General features: G+C 35.9%; 1 protein-coding gene across 9 annotated transcripts in view; it reads left to right on the forward strand.

The window, feature by feature from the left end:
- Positions 1-20,732, forward strand: part of CCDC7 (coiled-coil domain containing 7) — a 289,089-nt gene that overhangs the window by 72,187 nt on the left and 196,170 nt on the right. For all 9 annotated transcript variants that reach the window (XM_024765653.1, XM_024765643.1, XM_024765603.1 and 6 more), the window contains 3 exons: positions 1,122-1,176; positions 17,841-17,906; positions 19,888-20,109. In XM_024765653.1, coding sequence (XP_024621421.1) covers positions 1,122-1,176; positions 17,841-17,906; positions 19,888-20,109 — 343 coding nt within the window. The remainder of the gene's footprint in view (positions 1-1,121; positions 1,177-17,840; positions 17,907-19,887; positions 20,110-20,732) is intronic.

Genomic DNA, 20,732 nt, shown 5'->3' on the forward strand with positions numbered 1-20,732 from the left:
ATAAAGTTTTGTCAGTTTTGTTTAACTTTTCAAAACCAGCTTGTGGTTTCCTTGACCTCTTTTATTTTTTCTTTTAGTCTTTATTTGATTTATTTTTGTTCCGATCTGTATTATTTATTTTCTTTTACTAATTTTGGGCTTTATTTGTTCTTCTCTTTCTAATTCCTTTAGGTGTAAGGTGAGATTGTTTATTTGAGATTTTGTGTGTTTGTTTCCTGAGGTAGGGTGCCAGATCCTGCCTCATGTGGTGGTTGCTGGCCTGCTGGTGGGCAGGGCTGGGTACCCAGGCTGGGGGTCAGGGGCTCCTTGGGCTAGTGTCAGCCTGCTGGTGAGTGGGTAAGCCCCTGGTACTAATAGTCTAGAGGGAGGATTCCAAAATGGTGCTTGAGAGCACCTTGTCCTCATGGTAGAATGAGCTCCCCAAAATGGGTGCTGCCAGCCTTTGTGTCCCCAAGGGGAGTCCCAGTTGCCTCCTACCTCTCCAGGAGGCTCTCCAAAATCAGCAAATGGGTCTGACCCTGGCTCCTTTTAAATTACCACCACTACGCTGGGACTCAGCTTGTGAGATTTTGCATGTCTCAGAAGAGTGGGATCTACGTTTCCTACAGCCCTCCTGCTCTCCAATATGCAAGCCCTGTTGGCCTTCACAGGCCAACAGGGCTTACATATTGTTCTTGGGGCTCATCTTCTCACTGTTGGACCCCTGGGGTAGGGAGTCTGATGTGGAGCTCAGACCCCTCACTCCTTGGGGGAGAACAACTGCAATTGTGATTATCCTCCCATTTGTGGGTCACCTACCCAGGAATGTGGGTCTTCACTATACTGAGTCTTTACCCCTCCTATCCATCTCATTGTGGTTACTTCTTAATATCTTTACTTGTGGACAGTCTTTTCTGGTAGTCTTCATGTCATTCTCATCAATAGTTGCTCTGTAAATAGTTGTAATTTTGGTGTGCCTGTGGGAGGAGGTAAATTTGGGGTCTTCCTACTCCATCATTTTGGGTGCACCTCTCAAAATTTCATTTCTTTAAAATGGTTTAAGTACTCATCAAGAAAGCAAAGTAGTCATGCAAATATCATAAAATATCATGATATATTTAAAAACATTTTTTTTTTTTCAGGAAGAAGTCTATAGTGAAAGAGCTTAAAGTAAAAGAAGATATGCCTCAAGTCCAGGTAACACAGAATCTCTCTCTGCATCTAAATGTGATTAATAAGGCTCTGATAATTGTATATATAGACAATATTAGTATGTATATGAATATAGGTGTGTATGTATGTGTGTTTGTGAGTGTATATGTGTACTAAATTTCTTCCTAAGATACTTCTTTCTTGTCAGTTGACTTTTCTCAGCAAGTTTCGAAAACCAAATGTTAAATTTAGACACACTTACTGTCAAGGTTATGAAAATTACCATAGTTCACTCAATTATAGGCAGTATCATGGAGGAAAGAACATCATATTATGAGTCAGAGCAGACTTACTAGTTAAGTGACATTAGACAAGTCCCTTTAACCTACTTGAACTTCATATTTTTCATCACTAAAATGGGTAAAACAATAACTTCCCTATCTATTTTAAGAAGGTATAAGAGATGCAAGAAGCAAATAGGAAAAATTTTCAGAGATTGTAAATATAGCCCACTCTTTTTTATGTGATCCAATGAAAAGAATACAAGTAACCCTTTGTTTCATCTTGTCTTTGGTAAACTTTCTTTTGCTACAAGTTAACTTCTTAACTATCAGAGCGTCATGTCACCCATTTGGTCACTCTCATCCCATGAGTGGCTGGACTTAAGTGTCCTACAGGTATGTACCTGCATGATTCAAGAATCAAATAACATAAATTTGCAAAGAAAATGAGAGTACTGCTTGAAATACTGAATATAAAATGAACAACTTTATGGTATTAGTTTTCTATTTCTGCATAACAAGTTACCTCACATTTTGCAGCTTAAAACAATTTAAATTGTCTCATAGTTTTGAATGGCTTAGGAGTCTGAGCATGGCTAATCTGTGTCCTATGCTCAAGGCCTCACCATACAGCAGTCAAGGCGTTGGCTAGGCTCTGCTTTTTTTGGTCACTTGGGGTCCTCTTCCAAGCTTAAGTAGATGTGGCAAATTTCAGTTCTGTGCAGTTGTAGGACTGGGGCATTTAGCCATGTGGCCTTCTCCATAAGCAGTTTACATTATAACATCTCACTTCTTCTTTAAGGCCAGCAAAGAGTCTCTCTTTCTTGCTAAGACAGTCTCATGCAATATAATATGATCATAAGAGTGACACCTTATCACCTCAGCTATATAGTTGATCCTTGAACGACATGGAGGTTAGGAATGCCATCCCCTCCCTCACAGTTGAAAATTTGCATACTGCTATCTCTGCCTCAAAAACAAAGGAATTGATAAATGACTCACCAAAGGGCAGGAAGGCAAAACAGCTAGGGTAGAGTCAGGACTCAAACCCTAGTTATTTTATTTTATTATTTTTTTTGCGGTACGCGGGCCTCTCACTGTTGTGGCCTCTTCCGTTGCAGAGCACAGGCTCCGGATGCGCAGGCTCAGTGGCATGGCTCATGGGCCCAGCCGCTCCGTGGCATGTGGGATCTTCCCAGACCGGGGCATGAACCTGTGTCCCCTGCATCGGCAGGTGGACTCTCAACCACTGCGCCACCAGGGAAGCCCCAAACCCTAGTTCTTTTGATTCCACATATTGTGATCTCTAATCGAACACACTTTTCCCTATATGTAGTTGATATAAAGATCTGTAAAATGAAAATATAGGTACAGTATTCATTGAAAAATATCCTTGTATAAGTGGACCCAGGCAGTTCAAACCCATGCTGTTCACAGGTCAAATATATAATACAGTCTAGTAAGTGGATTGGCATCTCATCACTGTGCAATATTCTGTTGGCTAAAAGCAAGTCACAGGTTGTATTCACACTAAAAGGAGTGGATTATACAGAGCATAACTTTAGGGATGGAGATCATGGAGGCCATTTTAGAATTCTGCCTACCATACCAGGTGATTTTATATAGAACAGCATTTTGTGTGTATTTTAAAAACATTTATTATAATTCCATTTTTTAATTAATATTGTAAGTCTTGAAACTAGTGTTTTAGTTCATTTGGGCCATGTCTTAGTCCCTTCAGACTGCTTTAACAAAATGTCAGGGATTGGGTAGCTTATAAACAAAAGAAATTTATTTCTAACAGTTCTGGGGGCTAGATGTTCAAAATCAGAGTACCAGCATGATGGGGTGAGGGTCCTCTTCTGGCTTTCAGAATTCTTGTATTCTCATATGGCAGAAGGAGAGCTTTCTCAGGCCCCTTTTATAAGGGCGTTAATCTCATTCATGAAGGCTCTGCCCTCATGACCTAATCACCTCCCAAAGGCTTTGCCTCCTAATATGATCACAGTGGGCATTAGGATTTCAACATAATGAATTTGGGGGCAGGACACAAACATTTGGACCATAGCAGGCTTCTGTAACAAAATACTTTAGACTGGGTAGCTTAAATAACAAACATTTATTTCTCACAGTTCTGGAGGTAGGGAAGTCCAAAGATCAAGTCACCAGCAGATTTGGTGTCCAGTGAGAACCTGATTCCCGGTTCATAGATGGCCATATTCTTGCTGTGTCTTTACATGGCAGAAATGGCAAAGGAGCTCTCTAGAATCTCTTTTATAGGGTGCTAATTCCATTCATGAGAGTACCACCCTCATGACCTATTCATCTTCTAGTGGCTCCACCTCCAAATACCATTACATTAGGGATTAGATTTCAGTATATGAATTTTGGGGGGCACAAGCATTCAATTTGTCGCAGATAGTGTCATTTAAATTTTTTTTCTGAATTTAAAATTAAAATTTTCTGTGTGGGTATAATTTTTTCTGGAGAAGGTCTGTGGATTTAATGAGAATTTTAAAGGAATTTGGGAATTTATCTCCCTCCTCCAAAACTCCATTATGAACTATCACTGATCTAGACCATTTTACAGAGACCAATAGAAGCTAAAATGTGACTTGCTTAGTTTAGAGAACAAATTGATACTGAAATCTGAACTGCAAACATGGCTCTCTGAATCCTGCTTAGCATTTGCAATTATAGTCAGTCCTTGAACAACATGGGTTTGTGCTGTGAGGGCCCACTTACACATGGATTTTTTCCAATAAATATGTACTGTAGTACTACACAATCTGTGGTTGGTTGAATCTGCAGGTGTGGAACCATGTATACAAAGGGCCAGCTGTAAATTTATATGTGGATTTTCCATTGGGTGGGTTCCTGTAACCCCCATGTTTTTCAAGGGTCAGTTATAGGGAAAATGTATTCGGTTTTGCTTCCTCAGGCAGGCATGGGTATTAGAATCAGTTGGTATTATTATCTATCTGTCCAAGTAAGTATAATGTTTGTAAAATTTTTTAATAAGTCATGTAAAACTATATTTTAGTTTTTTTACATGACATAGTTTTTTTATTAGTTGTTCATTAGGGTATGGATTGGATTTTGCAGTCAGGGAGAACAACTAGAGAGTTTTTGCAATAATTTAACTCAGTGATAAACTAGTTAATTATAAGTTAAATGTATTAAGATAGAAATGTAAATAACATTTCTTATAATCCAAATTTTACTGTTGCCAAATGGAAAGGTTTAATTTTATAAAAATATTAATCCCTTAAAATTAATAAATTTACTGCATTTCTAGTCAGAATTCAAAAAGGACTTTTTTAAAAGGGAGAAATGATTTGAAGATTATGTAGAATTTACCTGTAAAATTATCTAGGAGCCTTTTAAAAAATGGTAGTTCTTTGACCAGTTTCCAAATTCCTTTTGAGATTATTGGTGCATCTATTTTTGTAGTTTATATTTTCATATAAATTTATCCATTTCTAATGGTTTTTCAAGTGTACTGCTTGAATTTTACGTTATATGTTTTTTTTCTGTATCTCTATTTCTAACTTCTTTTTCCATTTACAGAAGTATTTGTTGTTTTTTTTTCCTTTCCTTTTAATCAGGTTTGTTAGGGGATTATAATTTTTATATAAAAATAGGTTTAGAGTTTCACTTAGCTATTTTACTGTTTTATTTCTTGTTGCTGTTACTGTTTGTTTTCTACTTAATTACTCTAACCTTTATTATTAATTTCTTCTGCCACTTCTTGTCTTTGGTTTATTTTTAGTTTCTTTTCAAATCTGTATTAGTTATATAGGTAGTTTATTTATTTTTACATTTGTTTAATTACAGTAAACAATATTGAGGCTACACATTTTTCACTGAATACAACTTCATTTGTACTTTATAGGTGTTTGAGTTTTTCTTTGTTTCACAAAAATGTTTTTAGTTCATCTTTTCATCGTTGGTTTACCTTTTTATAGAATTAACATCAGAAAATAGTACATAGAAAGTCCATACTTTTTGAAAGTTTTAAAAGGTATATTTTGTGGTCAAGTGCATATGTTTATTTCAGTTTTCTATTACTCTATAACAAAGTACACTAATATTTAGAGGTTTACTACACCAATAGTTAATTATTTCTCATTGATTTTTGGGTTGGCTGGGCTTATCGGGATGATTCTTCTGCTCCATGTTGTCCTGGGGTCACTCATGTAGCTTCATTCAGCTTTAGAATGTTTAAGATGGCTTCCTCAAATGTCTGGTGGTAAGTGGAATGGCTAAGGGCTGAGTCTTTCTTTCATGTGGTTGATCATCATTTAGTAGTCAAGCCCATGTATCATTACACAGAAGCTGGACTCCAGTAGGTCAAAAGAAACTGCAAGACCCTTTAAGACCTGCACTCAGAAGCCTTAGAACATAATTTCCCCACATTTTACTGGTTAGGGGCCAGCCCAGACTCAAAGGGAGGGAAAATATATTCTACTTTTTGATGGGAGAAAGGGCATATATAGGTAGGGGTGGTACAAATTATAGATGGTCATTTTTGGAAATAGTCTATGATAGTCTTCCCTCTGGCTACATGTTAATATTTCTCCCACATGCAAAATGTACTCACCTCTTCCTTCTAAAATCTCATTACATTCTAGTTTTATCTTGAAGTCTAAGATCTTATCATCTATACCAGGTCTAGATATGGATGAGGCTTCTTGGCACAGCTCCTTTTGATCTGGAGATGTGTTATCTAAAAAGGCAAGTGGTGCAATCACTGAGGAAAACAGTATGAAGGTTCCTCATAAGACTGAAAATAGAACTGCCACATGATCCAGCAATTCCACTCCTGGGTATATATTCAAAGGAAACAGGAATATTAATTTAAAAGATACATGCACCCCAGTGTGTTCATAGTAGCATTATTTACAATAGCCAAAATATGGAAACATCCTAAGTGTCCATCAACATATGAATAGATATTATTGATATATATATCAATAATATATATATACGTGGTATATATATATATGTGTATATATATATATTTATATATAATGGAATACTATTCAATCATAAAAAAAGAATGAAAATTTGCCATTTGCAACAACATAGATGGACCTGAAGAGTATTATGCTTAGTGAAATAAGTCAGAGAAGACAAATACTGTATGTTACCATATATATTGGAAATCTAAAAAATAAACAAATAAATATAACAAAACAGAAACAGACTGACAGATATAGAGAAAAAACTAGTGTTTACCAGTGGGGGGCAGCATAGAGGTAGTGGATTGAGAGTTACAAACTACTGTGTATGAAATACATAAGCTACAAGGATATATTGTACAGCACAGGAAACGTAGCAGAAAAAAATAAACAAACAGGCAATTTATTGTATTTTTACCACCCTCCAACACATGCCTAACATGTTACTGAGAAAAGAATAAGATGACTGCAAGAGACACTATTATTCAAAAGAGGGGAAAACAGAAAGCACATGATTCAGGGCAATTCTGAAATCCAGCCAGACACTTGTCACTAGTTCTCTTGACTCTCAGGGTGGGGAAGGTACCTAGATTAGGGTCTAGTTTTGCTTCCTGGGAATGATTTCCTAATTCATTGTTATAAGTAGCCCTTGATTTTATGGTATGGTACATTGAATCCACTGTCTGACTCATCATTCTTTTTCTGTAAGAAATGACCCATGTTTGCAGTGGAATAATTCTCTTAGCCTGCTTTCTGCTCATAAAAAATTAGGGATCTGGAGATTTCATTTTGAAATGTCCCTGTCCCTTTCAGTCTAGTATGATGGTGTTTCTCTTAAAAACTGTTTTCCCTGTATGTTATTGTGGTGCATTCTTTTTTTAATTTATTTTATTGAAGTATAGTTGATTTACAGTGTTGTGTTAATTTCTGCTGTACAGCAAAGTGATTCAGTTATACATATATACATACATACACACTCATATATGTATATATATTATTTTTCATATTCTTTTCCATTATGGTTTATTACAGGGTATTGAATATAGTTCCTTGTGCTGTACAGTAGGACCTAGTTATTTATTCATTCTGTATATAATAGTTTGCATCTGCTAATCCCAGACTCCCATGGCATCCCCACCCCCACCCCTTGGCAACCACAAGTCTTTTCTCTATGTTTATAGTCTGTTTCTGTTTCATAGATAAGTTCATTTGTGTCATATGTGTATTCTTTTACCCAAAAGTCAACATACATGATTCTTTCTAAGATAGATCTTATTTTACTTAAGTTGTTTTAGGCTTCTGCAGGACAGTACCCTCAAGATTATAAGTTCTTTTGTCTAATTAGGAGCATTTTTGAAGAATATTTAAATCTTTCTGAGATTTTAACAAAGGGTTTTATAGCACACCCTTGATTTGACTTTTACTCTGAAGCTACATTTCATTGTCAATACCATGGTTTTGATCTTTGTCCTAAAGTAATTTCTTTCTTCGAGAATTTTTTTTGAGAACGAGAGATAGTGTCCTGGACCCTCTATATATTTTCTAATTTTTGCTTTAAAATTGATCAGTTCTTTCTTTAACTCTTCTTTCTTCTTTCAGTACCTTATTATATATCCAACCCTAATATAAGCGAAACAGTTCTTTTATCATTCTGGCTGGAAATTTCCTCAGCCACATCCACAAGTTTAGTAGGTATCTTTTTAACCTTGCAAGTTACTCCAGCCCCGAGTTTTGTGAGTTGTTCTGTCACTGTGTAAAAGAGTTCCTTCCCCCCTTTCCAGCCCCCAGTATCAGTTTTCCAACCTCACTGCCTTTTATAGCCTCCACTAACAGATTGTTTGCCATTCCTCCAGGCTTCACCTATAGCCTTCTTCCTACTTTTCTGGTATCCAACAATAGCGTCTTTCCCACCCTTCAACTTCTGCTTACCTGCTGGACCCAAAGCCAGTGCTAAATGTTTTTAGTTTTTGTTGTTGCATCACCTTGCTTGCAGGTGTTTCTATTACTGCATATCAAACTACCCCCAAATTTAGTGAATTAAAACAGTAATGGTTTATTATTTCTCACAATTCATGGGTTTGCTGCACTCAGCTGGGCAGTGTCTCTGTTTGATGTCATGTTGCTTAAGGTCTGTCAAGTGGCTGCATTCATGTGGGAGCTCAGCTAGAGCTAGAAATGTCCAAGATAGTTTTTCTCACATGTCTGTTGCCCTGTCATTCACTAGTCTAGCCCAAGCTTCTTTATATGGTGACTGGGAACCGAGCAGACAAAAGCAAAAACAGTTAAGCTTGTTACAGGCTGGGATTATAAACCCTTGAAGTTTTTTCAGCTTATTCTGTAAGGAAGTCCTAGTCATTAGGCTAGTCCATATTCAGGGGGAGGAGTGGCATAGAGTAGGAGAAATTGTCTGCAGCCATTTATGAAAGTAATCCAACACAATATTCAGTTTTTGTAAATGTTCTAATGACATAGTGCACATTTTCTATTGCTAGATATACCAGTCAACTTTTCCTTAATAACAAATTGCTCCAAAACTTAGTGATTTAAAATAGCAGATAGTCATTATTTCTCTTAGTGGCTGGATAGGTGTTCTCTCTGGGCAGGCATGGTATGTATGGAATCCCAGCTGGGGCATCTAGGACAGATAGGACCTCTTTTAGTCTTATCTTCCAGGAGACCAGCCCTGGGTAGTCTACAGAAGGATTCTCAGTAGAAAGAGAACAAAACAAAGCTGGAAGACTTTCTTGAGGCCTAAACTCAGACCTCAGATAGTGCTATTTGCATTGCATCCTATTGGCCAAAGCAAGTCACAGGCTAGCCTATTTTCAAGGGGTGAAGAAATAGATTTCACCTTTGGGAGCTACTGCAGAGAATTTATGGCTATTTGTAGTCTACCACAGTGGGGTATATATTTTTTCCCTTTCTTTCTGTCCTCCTCTTATTTTCTCTCTTTACAAAATTCAATTACATCTAGGTTATTTTAATTCTCTGTACCTTTATTAGTTAGAAAATAGGCTAGACTGCTATATAAAGAGATCCCATATAGTTCAATGGCTTAAACAAGATAGAATATTATTTTCCTCTCATTGAAAGTTTGGGTAAGTGGTTTCAGGTGGGTATAATAGTTTGATGTTTCTGGGACCCCGTCTCTTTACTTCTTGCTCTTATTTCTCATTGAAGTCTAGAAATTTTTATTACATCTTAAATTTTAAAATTTATCTCAAGGAAGTTTTATTTACCTATTTATTTTATTATTGTTTATCTTTCTTCTTCTTTTTATCCCTCTGGAACTGATATTTCAATATTATAATTCCTAGGTATGTTCTTTTATTTTTCCCCTTTCATTTCTCCTGAAGCAATTTGTATATGTATGTTTGTGGGGTTTTTTTAAAATTATAGTTGATGTACAGTATTATGACAGTTTCAGGGGAGCTACATGGTGATTCCACATTTACATACATTATGAAATGATCACCATGATAAGTCTATTAACCACCTGTCCCCACACAAAGTTATTACAATGTTATTTACCATATTCCTTCAGTGTATGTAACATTCCCCATGGCTAATTTATTTTTTAACTGGAGGTTTGTATCTCTTGATACCCTTCACCTATTTCACTCCCCCCAACCTGGTAATCACCAATTTGTTCTTTGTATCCGAGTCTGTTTTCATTTCATTTTATTTTGTCTGTTTGTTTTGTTTTTTAGATGATAATATAAGTGAGATCATATGGTATTTGTCTTTCTCTGTCTGACTTATTTCACTTAGTATAATACACTCTAGGTCCATCCATGTTGTTCCAAATGGCAAGATTCCATTTTTTATGGCTGGGTAATAGTCCATTGTGTATGTGTATATATGTGTGTGTGTTCATCTTGCATTTTCTTGATCCATTCATTTGTTGATGGACACTTAGTTTGCTTCCATATCTTGGCTATTGTAAATAATGCTGTAATGAACATAGGGGTGCATATATTATTTGAATTAGTGGGGTTTTTTGGCAGGGTAAATACCTAGAAGTGAAAATACTGGATCATATGGCACTTCTATTTTTAATTTTTTTGAGGAATCTCCCTGCTGTTTTCCACAGTGGCTGTACCAATTTACATTCCCACCAACAGTGTATTAGGATTCCCTTTTCTTCACATCCTTGCCAACCCTTGTTATATATATATTTATTTGTTTATTTTGGCTGCACTGTGCGGCATGTGGGATATTAGTTCCCCAACCAGGCATTGAACCTGTGCCCCTTGCAGTGGAAGTGTGGAGTGTTAACCACTGCATTGCCAGGGATATCCCCAACCCTTGTTATTTCTTGTCTTTTTGATGATCATTCTGACAGGTATAAGGGAGTATCTCACTGTGGTTTTTGTGTGTATTTTCCAGATGATTAGTGATGTTGAGCATCTTTTCATGAACTGATTGGCTATCTGTATATCTTCTTTGGAAGAATGTCTTTTTAGGTACTCTGCCCATTTTTTTAATAGATTGTTTGTCTTTTTGATATTGACTTGTATGAGTTCTTTGTGTATTTTGGATATTTACCCCTTATCCGATATATCATTTGCAAATATCTTCTCCCATTCAGTAGATAGCCTTATTGTTTTGTTGATACCTTCACTGCGCAGAAGCTTTTTAGTTTAATGTAATTTCGTTTGTTTATTTTTGCTTTTGTTTCCCTTCCCTGAGGAGACATATACAAAAAATGTGGCTAAGAGCAGTTTCAAAGAGGTTACTGTCTATGTTTTCTTCTAGAAGTTTTATGGTTTCAGGTCTTACATTTATGCCTTTAATCCATTTCAGGTGGATTTTTTGGTATATGGTGTGAAAAATAGTCCAGTTTGACTCTTATTCCATGCAGCTGTCCAGTATTCCAAACACCAGTTATTGAAGAGGCAGTCTTTTCCTCATTGTATATTCTTGCTTCCTTTGTCATAGATTAGTTGCCCATATAAGTGTGGCTTTAGTTTGGGGCTCTCTGTTCAGTTCCATTGATCTATGTGTCTGTTTTTGCTCCAGTACCATCCTGTTTTAATTAGTATAGCTTTGTAGTACAGTTTGAAATCAGGGGATGTAATACCTCCAGCTTATTCTTCTTTTCTCAAGATTGTTTTGGCTATTCAGGATCTTTTATGTTACCATAGAAATCTTAGAATTATTTGTTCTTATTTGTGAAAAATGCCATTGATATTTTGATAGAGATTACATTGAACCCATTGAATTCCTGGGGTGGTATGGTCATTTTAACAATATTAATTCTTCCAATCCACGAACACAGAATATTTTTCCATTTGTGGAAATTCTTTCATCATTCTTATAAATTTCAGGGTATGAGTCTTTTATATTTTTGGTTAGATTTATTCCTAGGTATTATATTCTTTTTGAAGCAATTGTAATTAACATTGTTTTCTTAAGTTCTCTTTCTGATAGCTTGTTATTCTGTGTACTGATTTTGTATCCTGCAACCTTAATAGTTTTTTGGTGAAGTTTTTGGGGGTTTTTATAATAGTACTACATCATTTGCAAATAATGACAATTTTACTTCTTCCAAAGTAATTTGGATTACTTTATTTTTCTTGCATAATTGCTCTAGCTAGGACTTCCAACACTATGTTGGATAATGTGGTGAGTATGGGCATCCTTGTCTTGTTCCTGATCTTAGAGGAAAGGCTTTCAGCTTTTCACCATTGAGTATTATGTTATCTGTATGTTTGTCATACATAGCCTTTATTACATTGAGGTACATTCTCTCTATACCCACTTTGTTGAAATTTTTTATCAAAAATAAATGTTGAATTTTGTCAAGTGCTTTTCTGCATCTATTTAGATGATTATATAATATTTATTCCTTGTTTTTTTTTTAATGTGGTATATTACATTGATTGATTTTTGGATGTTAAACCATCCTAGCATCTCTGTTTGGAATCCCACTGAATCATGATGTATTATCCTTTTAATGTATTGTTGAATTTCATTTGCTAATATTTTGTAGAGAAATTTTGCATCTATGTTCATCAGTGATATTGACCTATAATTTTCTTTTTTGGAGTGTTTTTGCCTGGTTTTGGTATTGGGGTAATGCTGGCTTTGTAAAGTGCATTTGGAAATGTTCCCTCCTTCTCAATTTGTTGGAGTAATTTGAGAAGGATATGTATTAACTCTTAAAACATTTGGTAGAATTCACCTGTGAAGCCATCACATTTGGAATTTTGTTGGGAGTTTTAGAATTTTTATTTCAATTTCATTATTATAAATTGGTTTATTCATATTTTCTATTTCTTTCTGATTCAGTCTTGGAAGATTGTATGTTTCTAGAAATTTTTTCTAGGTTGTCTAATTTGTTGGCATATAATTGTTCATACTGTTCTCTTATGGTTATTTGTATTTTTTGCGGTGTCAATTATAATTTCTCCTCTTTAATTTCTGATTTTATTTATTTACACACTCTTTTTTTTCTTGATGATTCTGACAAAAGTTTTGTCTGTTTTGTTTTCTTTACAAAGAACCACCTCTTAGTTTCATTGGTCTTTTATGGGTTTTTTTAGCTTCTATTTCATTTATTTCTGCACTGATAATTATTATTTCCTTCCTTCTACTAACTTTTGCTTTGTTTGTTCTTTTCCTAGTTCCTTTATATATAAAGTTATATTGTTTATTTGTGATTTTTCTTGTTTCTTAAACTAGGCCTGTATTGCTGTGAATTTCCCTTTTAGAACTGCTTCTGCTGTGTCCCATAGATTTTGGAAAGTTGTTTTTCATTTTTCTTATTTCCTCTTTGATTTCTCCATTGGCACATTGGTTGTTGAAGTAGCATGTTGTTTAGTCTCCATGTGTTTGTGTTTTTATCCAGTTTTCTTCTTGTAATTAACTTCTGGTTACATACCACTGTGGTCAGAAAAAATGCTTGGTATGCTTTCATTCTGCTTACTTTTATCCAGACTTGTTTTGTGGCCTAATATGTGATCTATCCTGGAGAATGTTCCATGTGCACTTGGAAAGAATGTATATTGTTTCTTTTGAATGGAATGTTCTGTATATATCTAGTAAGTTCATCCGATTGAATGTGTCATTTAAGGCCTGTGTTTCCTTATTTTTGTCTGAATTTTCTATCCATTGATGTAAGTGGGGGTATTAAAGTCCCCTACTATTATTTTATTGCTGTTTATATCTCTCTTTATTTCTGTTAATATTTGTTTTATATATGTAGGTGCTCCTATGTTGCATGCATAAAGTTTACAAGTGTTATATTCTCTTGTTGGATTGATCTCTTTTGTTACAGTCTTTTTAAAAGTCTACTTTGTCGGATATAAGTATTGCTACCCAGCTATCTCTTTGTTTTCATTTGTATCATGTATCTTTTTCCATTCTTTCACTTCCATTTGGTAGGTTTGAGTGAGTTTCCTATAGACACATATATAATGTTTTTTTTTTTAATCCATTCAGCCACCTTATATCTTTTGAATGGAGAGTTTAGTCCTTTTACATTTAAAATAAATTTGACATGTATGTACTTACATGTATGTTTTTTAGTTCATTATAACTTCCTGTTTGGTATTTTCTTATATTTTTTGTCTCTTTGTTGAAGGTCTCACTATGCTCATTCATTCCTTTCCTGAAATTGGTGAGCTTTTTTATGATCATTACTTTAAAATCTTTTAGGTTGAAACTCTTTTAGGTTGGTCATCTCTGTTTTATTAAGGCCTTTTTCTGGGGATTCGCCTTGGTCTATAGTGTTGAACATATATTCCTCTGTCTCTTCATTTTGCCTGTCTCTCTGTGTTTGTCTATAGGTATTAGGGGAAGTAACTACCTCCTGCAGTCTTGAAGGAGTGGTCTTGTGTAGGAGCTGTTCTGTGTGGCCTAAAAGTACAATCTTCCCTGACCACAAGAGTCAGGCACTTCATGGGCATCCCTCACAGTGGGCTGCATCAACCAGCTGTGATGCAACCAAGGCTGGTGCACAGGTTTGAGTCACTTGGCTGTCCTGGTTGTAGCTAGGTCTCTGTGTGGGCTAGGTAGAACTTGGGGCCCTTGCCTGGCCAAGTTGTGGCCTGTTTACTGCATGGGCAGAGCAGGGTTCAGAACGTTTACCCATCCTGGTTTTGTGGGGGGTGCTGTTTGATTAATTCTTGAAGTGTTTCTGTTATCGATGGTGTGCCATGCCCTGTCAGTGTTCCAAGGGGAGGAATCTGATTTAACACCTAGTTTCAGGTTGATTGGATGCCAAGCCCTCAGGTAGTAGCTTTTAAAGTGTGCAGATATATACTACGCTGTGGGGCCACAATTGTAATCCCTGCTGGTCTCCAGACCAGGAGATCTGGAGGTGTCCCCTGGACAACATTTGCAAAAAGCAAAGCTCCTGATGGGTATATAAGCTCCTTTCTCGGAAGTCTTGTCAAGCTGTGGTGAGGCCAAGGGGGTACACAAACCTGATGTCTCCCTGGTTACGTTTCCTGGGAGTGTGTCCTTAGCCTCCGAAAGTGTGGTAAACCTGAAGCCTGTCCCTCAGGGTGAAGCTCCAGGCTGAGGGTGGTGGCCTGCCAATAACTGTCTCCATGTTACAGTCCCATGGAACTCAGGAACACCAGCCCCATGGGCCACTGGGGCTAAGTGATCAGGGGGTTTCCTTGTGTGGATTGTGTACTCCCACTGGCTTTAGCTGGGTAGCTGGAGAGTGTAGGGGGTGGGTCTTGCTCTCTTGCTTCAGGAAGGCAATGGGAAAATGACCTGACTGCCTGCCCACAGGCTTTAGCAATGCAGCATTGAGAGTGCCTTGTCTGTGTGCATGCATTGGGTTTAGACCCTGACTTCTCAGTCTTGCCACCCTCAGTTTAGGGGGCAGGGGAGTGTTGAGTCAGATTTAGGCTGGGAGAGGGATAATACCATGACTGCTTGCATTCATCAGCCCCAGCCAGAGGGAGGGGGACTATAGTAGTTGCCTGCACTTGCAGACTTTAGCTAGGTTGCAGGAAAATGCTGTGACCATTCGTTCCTGTCCATCCTAGCCAGGGAGTGGGGGAACACTGCAGCCTCTGGAGCTCTCTGGCTTCAGTAGTGCAGTGGGGTATTGCCATGATTGGCTCACCCCTGCATCCAAGCTGTAAGCCTGTGCTAGCAGGTTACGTGGGGAGTGCAATAATGGTGTCTGACAGTGCTTCTGTTTCTGGGGAGTGTTTCTGCTGTCCACCACCCCTCCAGCTGATGCTTTTAGATTTGAAAATGACTCCCCTTCACATATAATCATGACACTTTTCAGACTGCTGTTATTTCCCTGGGTCTCCAGGTGAGTGAGACCACATGTCAACCCTTTGCGGGGAGGGAGTTCTCAGTTTTCTATAGCACTTTGGGACCATTGGATGTCAGCCCCATTTGTTTTCAAAGCAAGGCATTTCAGGGGTTCCTCTCTATGGTGTAGATCCCAGGAGCCAGGGTGCTTGATATGGGAAGCATCCCTTGCTCCTCTGGGAAAAGTGCCTGTCTGGTGAGATCCCTCTCTAAAGTGTGCTGTCATGCTGGGGGTAGGGTTTCTGGTGAGAGTGTTTCTTTGCCTCTCCTACCTGTCTTGATATAGTCCCTTTTTATTCTTTGTTGTGGAGCGCTTGTTTGGCTAGTTCTAAAGTTCTTTTCAGAGGGAACTGATCTGTATGTAGGTATATATTTGCTGATTCCATGGTAGGAGGTAAGTCCAGGCTCTTGCTGTGCCCCATCTTTAACCACCTTTCCTGTAAATTTTCTTTTCTTTTAAGAGTAAGTCTCATTTTCCTGTTTCTTCAGATTCAAATAATTCTTAATTGTATCTTGGATATTGTGAATGTCATGTTGTTGAAGCCCTGGATTCTGCTATATTCTTCTTATGATTGGTACTATTTTTGTTGATTTATTTTGCTTTAATTTATTATTAACATGATTGGGTGCAAAATGAAAATTCTGTATTTAGGCAGCAGCTTAAATGACATTTAATTTCTTATAGCTTTTGCTAGGCTGTTTAGAATCTTCCTTATGCATATATGCTTAAGGGGTCAGGGGTAGATTTGTGTAGTTTGTACAAATGGTTTGGGGCACCCTGTCTCCAGCTCCCTTCTTTGTGTGATTTCCCCTAACCTTTCCAGTGGCTGTGGTTGCCCTGAACTCTGTACCCTGGTTTGTAAGGTCTAAAAACTCAGGTTTGTTTGTTTTTTTGTTTGTTTTAATTAGCTATTAGGGTTCTGCCTGGCTCAGTGGGTTTGCCCTCAGATTAGAAGCTGGGAAACAAGGATCTTATGTAGGACTCTTCCCTTCTTCCAAGTGTCAGCTTCTCTCAAGAATCTACCTACTCTTGTTTGCTCTCTAGTGTTGATATTTGTATTTTGTTTAGAGTTTGTGGTTGTTATGTGTGGCAGGGTTTGTCCAGTAGGAACTTGCTCTGCTATACCAGAATCAAAACCGGGGACTTTTTATTTTTAACTTTTTATTTTATATTGGAGTATAGTTGATTAACAACGTTGTGTTAATTTCAGGTGTACAACAAAGTGATTCAGCTACATATACATGTATCTATTCTTCAAATTCTTTTCCCAATTAGGTTGTTAATAGAATATTGAGCAGAGTTCCCTGTGCTAGTTCCTTATTGGTTATCCATTTTAAATATAGCAGTGTGTACATGTCAATCCCAAACTCCCTAACTATCCCTTCCACCCACCCTTCCCTTATAGTAACCATAAGTTCGTTCTCTAAGTCTGTGAGCCTGTTTCTGTTTTGTAAATAAGTTCACTTGTATCACTTTTTTTTTTTGCAAATGATGTGACAAGTGATTAATCTCCATAATTTACAAACAGCTCATGTGGCTTAATATCATCAAAACAAACAACCCAATCAAAAAATGTGCAGAAAACCTAAATAGACATTTCTCCAAAGAAGGCATACAGATGGCCAAGAGACACATGAAAAGATGTTCAACATCGCTAATTATTAGAGAAATGCATCAAAACTACAATGAGATATCATCTCACACCAGTCTGAATCATCAAAAAAAAAGGAAAGAAAGAAACTGGGGATTTTAGATATGGTTCCTCAAGCTGTCTTCCATCTGATGGAGAATTCTTGAGACTTTCCATGCATAGTAGAATCTACTCATTCTCACAAAATCAGAACTATATTTCTTTCGTGTTAGGAGTAGAGTTGCTTCTTTTCTTAAAATTTGAAATATTTGTATTTAAATATTTCAGGCCTTGAGAAAAGGAGTAATGAAATGTTTACTGTAGTTATAATTTCGTAGATTCAAGGTCACTTTTCCTATGGAAAATCAATAGGAAGCTATAGCTACAGAAGTTATCCACCATTCTGCCTGAGAAGTGTGCAGTAAATGTTTATGCTCAAATCATCATCTTGGCTATCTGTGCACTTTAGAAGAGTAATAATTATGATAATAAATTAATAAAAACAAAAATACCAATGAATACTTTCCCCCCATATTACATCCTAGGAAGTAGCACATGCTCTGAAAATTGAGAACAGAGTTCTTCGGGAACAACTGAAACAAGCTTTACAGGTAAAAAGATATCATGTTCCTTTGAAATTGTTAACAAGGGAAGAAAATATCTATAAACAACTTTTTAAATGAATAATTTTAACTTTATAAACTAATAGGTCTATATATTGTATGATTTTGCCAGGTTTACAGTATTCTCATTTTATGCAATGGAAATATATTAATAAAATTTAGTATGTATTCTTTCCAAAACAGTAAGCTAGAAAGAAAATTGATATACAAGCTTAAAGCAATTTATTTCTAGATACAAATGGGTTTTTTTTTTTGAAATTAGCGTAATTATCATAGGATATATTGAGATAAGAAACTGGTGATTTCGCAGAAGAACAATTAAGGAGGATTTGCTCATCCAAAAATCAATATAAAATATAAAAACACAGTAACTAAAGCAGTGTGGTTCTGGATTTGGTACTGAATGAAAAGTCCAGAAACAAATTCAAATGAATATAGTAATTTTATAGTTTAAGTTACTAAAATTTTTTCATAGAAGGATAAAATAGTCACAAAAGTAAACTACTGTGAAAACATTGTTGAGTTTCTAGTTAATGTAATACACTAAAATAAGTTGCGGATTGCTTTAGGATCCAAAAGTAATAAATGAACTATTAATATATTGGAAGAAACACTGAGTAACAATTACATGTCTTGGCTAGAACAAGGCTTCCTAAGCATTATACCATAAAGGAATATGTTAATATATTTGGCTATATATAAAATAAAACTTTTTATGGTTAAAAAATTCATGAGATACAAAGATAAATGGAATATCTTTACAAAATGTTTTATATCAAGATCTTTTACAAATCTACAGGAAATATGGATATTCTTCCTCCTAAATAGGCAAAGGGCACAAATAGGCAAGTCATAATTGAGAAACACACATGGTCAATAAATGCATACAAATATATTCATCCTTACTAGTTATCAAATAAATGCATTTTAAAATAGCAGAGGGATACATATTTTTTACCTACCATTTTGTTAAAAATTTAAGGAACAGAAATAACCAGTATTTGTGGATTTATGCTGCAATGAGCAGTCTTTCACATACTTCTATTGTCAGTATGGGTTGATACTTTTCTGGAAGAAAATACATAACCAAAATCTTGGAAAGACATAGTCTTTACAGTGAACCATTCCATTTCTAAAAACTTATTGTAAAAAAGAAAAAAATGTACAAAGATTTTGTACAAGTATGTAGAATAGAAAAATTTTAATAGCAAATTTTAAAAAATTACCAATATGTCCACTGATAAGAAATTTGCTAAATTCATTAAGGTATATTATTAAAATATATTTCTGTTAGCTATTCTGATTTGGATGTATATTTATCATCATGAAAACAAACATACCTTATGACGTTATTTAATGAAAAGAGCATATTATGCCTCTATGTATAGTATGATCCAATCTAGATAAAAGTTTAAAAATACACATATGCACTAGCTATAATTAGAAATACTTAAAAAGAGTATATATCAACATGTTAACAGTGAGCTTTCTGTTTGTGGTGAGACTGTGAACTTTTTTCTTTCTTTCATACAAATAACTTTTGTTAATATTAAAAGTGATATTAAAAAATTTATTCTAGAAGAAATAAATTACTTTTCACATTTTCTTTTATTATTTGGCATTACAGATCTTAATTATCTTGGGTACATTCTTGTATAATATATGCATTTTATTAACTTTTATTGTACCTGTATTATAATTAGAGCCTTAAAAAACAGTGGCCAGTAGAACCTCTTACGTATAAAAATAGCCCTTTAAGTAGAAGAGGTTTCTTCATAGTTTTTAACTTTAATTTGGATCTGTTAAACTATGGATTATACCAGTGGTTTAACTTAGTTTCCTCTAACTCTGTAAAAATAAAATTAAGAACCAGTGTGGCCATGAATATATGAAGATTCCTGAAAGTTGTCATGTCGGCAGGAAAATGTCGTAGAAATAATGCTTGACAAAGTTACTTTTTTAAAAACAGGAAGCTGAAAGAGCTAAGGAGCAACTTGGCTATTTCCAAAATCAAGAAATGGAGTTACTTAAAAGTGAGAGAAAGACCAAGACAACAGCAGAAATGCGTACTGATAAAATAAAAGTTAAAGGTGAAGATTCAAAATATATACCATTGGAGAAAGACACAAGAAAAACACTAGTGGCAGATGCAGGTGGACAAAAAGAAAATGATAAAATTAAACATCCACAGGTAAGGAAATAACCAAAACAGTAATAAGTGTTGTAAGAAGTTTAACCTTTTATATTATTATTTACTTCACTTGTATATTATTATTATTATTATTTTATTATCTTTTTTTTTTTGCGGTATCCGGGCCTCTCACTGTTGTGGCCTCTCCCGTTGCGGAGCAACAGGCTCTGGATACGCAGGCCCAGCAGCCATGGCTCACGGGCCTAGCCGCTCCGTGGCATGTGGGATCTTCCCGGACCGGGGCACGAACCCGTGTCCCCTGCATTGGCAGGCGGACTCTCAACCACTGCGCCACCAGGGAAGCCCTGTATATTATTTAAAAATTTTTTCTATGCACTATCTTTTGCTTGGAATTTTGCCTTTTGCTTTTCAGTTATATCAGTTCATTATTATATGGAATTTGAATCTATAAATTAACTGTGTATTGATTTTTGTGGGTTTTTGGTAATCCAGATATTTCCTTTTTTGTTCAGGACAGCTGATCCAATACAGACTTGTCAGATATAAAATAATGTTTTATCTTTAAAAATTTTTTATTGAGGTATAATTGACATATATTATATTATTTTCAGGTATACAATATGATGATTCAGTATTTACATATATTGTAACTCAATCACCAC

The sequence above is a fragment of the Neophocaena asiaeorientalis genome, unplaced genomic scaffold, assembly GCF_003031525.2.
Source record: "Neophocaena asiaeorientalis asiaeorientalis breed wild unplaced genomic scaffold, Neophocaena_asiaeorientalis_V1.1 scaffold217, whole genome shotgun sequence".
Taxonomy (NCBI): domain Eukaryota; kingdom Metazoa; phylum Chordata; class Mammalia; order Artiodactyla; family Phocoenidae; genus Neophocaena; species Neophocaena asiaeorientalis.